This window comes from Ziziphus jujuba, chromosome 1 (genome assembly GCF_031755915.1).
Source record: "Ziziphus jujuba cultivar Dongzao chromosome 1, ASM3175591v1".
NCBI lineage: Eukaryota > Viridiplantae > Streptophyta > Magnoliopsida > Rosales > Rhamnaceae > Ziziphus > Ziziphus jujuba.
In genome coordinates, this window is record NC_083379.1 from 31,945,236 (window position 1) to 31,948,508 (window position 3,273).

The 3,273-nt window shown below is 29.5% G+C and overlaps 1 protein-coding gene across 1 annotated transcript; it reads right to left on the reverse strand.

The window, feature by feature from the left end:
• Nucleotides 1-2,808: 2,808 nt before the first annotated feature.
• LOC125420273 (triphosphate tunnel metalloenzyme 3) lies at nt 2,809-3,273 on the reverse strand. Its single transcript, XM_048466830.2, has 2 exons — nt 3,267-3,273; nt 2,809-3,152 (listed from the first exon to the last, which is right to left on the reverse strand). Exons 1-2 carry the CDS (start codon nt 3,271-3,273, stop codon nt 2,809-2,811), a joined length of 351 nt encoding a protein of 116 aa, XP_048322787.2.

Consider the following 3,273-nt stretch of genomic DNA (forward strand, 5'->3'; position numbering starts at 1 on the left):
CCAAGCACGATCCAAAATTTCATTTCTTTTCAAATCAAACTAATTCAAATTATATTCTTAATGCATTGAAAATAATTTAGGACCAGTTTAGCAATGATTCTTATCAATCATTTCCTCCTTAAGGAATGATTTATGAGTAATCACACCAACTAGGTAATTTTTCCTAAGATAAAGTCATAAAAAAATACTTATTTATTTATTTATTTTTTGTCAAAGATTATAATAAAAAGGGTTTTTTTGAAAAATAGCCATGCCACAAATCCAAACTTGAAAAATAACAATTTAAAAAAAAAAAAAAATAGCCAACTTTTAACATATCTGGACCAAAATATCCTTCACTTTATCTTTTTTCTTTACCAAAACGCAGCTTGTTTTATTTTCTTGTTTTTGGTTTTTTTTTTCTCTTTTTTCCCTTTTCCTTTCCTTTTCCAAACATAGCTGGGGCTTTCGAACACAATTAGGACTCATTGCAAGTCATTTTTAAGCTGTCGTGTTCCCATTCGATTCTTCTGCAAGAATGATGGGACTCATTGGGGTTTTGGTTTTGAAGAAGATGGGCTTTCGATTGGGACTACGTGCTCAAAGAGTTTGGATTTAGCTCTGCCCAAAAAAAAGGAAAATTGGGTCTTCTTTACTTACTGGGTTCTTATAAAGGTTTAGATTTTTTTTTTTTTCGTTTCTCAGTTTCATGTTCTTATAAATTTTTTTTTTTGGTTTTTCTTTTCCCATCTCATGTTTCTGTGTCTGTTTCTTTCTTGAGAAAGCTGAAGAAATGAGAATTTGGGTTTTTTTATTTTTATATTTTTTTGGCTGCATTATTTGTTAACATAATCGAAAATTCAGTGTGGGTTGAGGATTTTTTATTTATTTTATTTTTTGGTTCAAACAGAATAGTAGTATACAAAAGATATACCCATATCCATACTCACAAACATATCAATATACATACATACATATATATGTACATGCATGCATACATATGTGTGTATATATATGTTTTCAAACTGCTGAAGAATTTAAGTCTTGTTTAATTTTGGTTAGTCCTGTGTTTTTTTGATTACTAGAGGTCGTTTTCTGTTAATACTTTCAGTTTTTGTTACATGGGTTTGCGTATTCGTTTTTTGGTCAATGAAGTTTGGAAGAAGTAAACAAAGCATGGTAGCATAGGGGAAACTTTCTTCATTCAAAGTTTTATGTATAGCCTTTCTCTTTCCTCTCCACCATTTTGATGCCTTTTCTAGAAGAGTGGCAGAAAAAAAAAATGAAAAACCAAACCGGGTGTTTTCATATTCTGGTTTTTCTTCTAGTGAACAATTGTTCATGTTATCTTTGAATAGAATTTGTAACTTTTATTCTTCAAATGTGAAAACTAGTGTGTGGAATGATTAGATTTCTTTGTTTTATTGGCCCTGAGAAATTGTATTTATTAGTTGTAGCTGTGCAAAAAAGTTCCTTGTGGTTATATTATATATATATATATATATATATAGATATATATGTGTAATATATCCTCTTATTTGAGAAGATTTTCTGTTTTAAGGTCTCCTAAAGCTTTATCTTTCTCTGCTTCTTCTCGTTCACTGTTATGTTGACATTTTATTGTATAAAACCATAATTACAGTATCATCATCGTCCATTTTACTATAAAATTAAATAAATAATGTTAAACTAAATTAATAAATATATAAAAATATAAATAATACTGAATAAACATATTAACTATTCCAAAAAAACCGCCTCTGTTTTTTTTGGCTAAATATAACATTTTTCTACTGGTAGAAAATTAGTGGAAATCTGGTGGAAAACTAGTAGAAAAGTAGCGAAAACTAACAAACTGACGGAAAATGGCAGAAGTTCATCTTTTTCGCCAATTTTCTTCCATTTTACTTGTTTTCGCGATTTTTCAATTCTACAAAATTTTTTCTCAATTTTTATACCATATGCCATCTAACTATTTTTAAACTCAAATATAACAGCTTATAAACCAATTTATTACTATATACCCATATTAAAAAACTTTTAAAAAATACGAAAGTGAAAAAATCCAAGAATAAGAGAGTAGTTGGACAATTTTATATCATTTAGCATCAATGTTTCATCTAATAAGAAAAAAGAGAAAATTTTTATCTGAGTTTATTTTTGAAAGTGAGAAAATACAAGAAAAAGAGAGCGAGAGCAGATGAGATGAGAGAAATGTTTTTTTTTTTTTTTTTTTTTTTTTTTTTTTTTTTTAAGGTTAACGAGTTGTTTGAGAAAGGAAGAAAAAGAAAAAGATAAGAGAAAAACTATTTCATAATTTTCAATTTAATCAAGGGCATTTTTGTCCACAGTTAGCTAGATTTAAAAAAAAAATTGCTTTTTTTTCAAGAATTGATTAGTGGGGTGGCTATTTTACAAAAAAAACCTTATAAAAAGTGATTTATTTATTTATTTATTAATTTTTAGCTCGGTTGACAATTTGGATATAACCACAAGAACCCAATTAAAAACAAGTCACTAATTAATTTATTAATGTCAACACACGATTAATACGACTAGAAATGGGTATTAATAGATTAATCTACTTAATTGAAAATTGACATAAACAACTTAAATTAATTATAAAAATTAAGAATAATAAAAATTTGACAAAGTTAACACAAATTGCAACTCCTAGAGATTTTAGGGCCATGAAATAATTCCCAAGCCCATCTTAATACTCTAGTCAGGCCCAAGTGCCGGAATTACTTAAAAATGCATTTCTTTTAATTTAAATTTTTAAATATACATCTTGGCACTCACAATTTTATGAAATTCACCTGAATCAATTCACCAACTATGGAAGCTTCTTGGATAAAAAAACTGCAAACTTTGGGGCCCGTAAGTAAAAGAATATTGGATTCCATTCTCCTTCAAGAACTCCTCAAGCACCTTCTTGACTCCTTCGAGATCACTAGTTTCACACTCAATCTCATGATTAGTTCCAAACTCATATAGAATCTTATCAACCTCCAATTTCAAGTCATTCCACTCATACACATCCCTCACATTTGCCCCACAAACTTCAAAACCCCAAAATTCCTCCTTCAACCTCTTCAAGATCCCACACTCCTTTGACGAAAGATTCTCTGGTTGGGCGACACAGGCATGCCTTAGCTCCTCCTCAACTCGCACTACAAAAATTTGGGCAACCGCTATTTTATCACGTAAGAGCCATTTTTTGTCGCCTTATTGAGTTTAGGTGACAAAATCAAATTGTCTTGCGTTTGCCATGATAGACCTGTCACAAGGCAT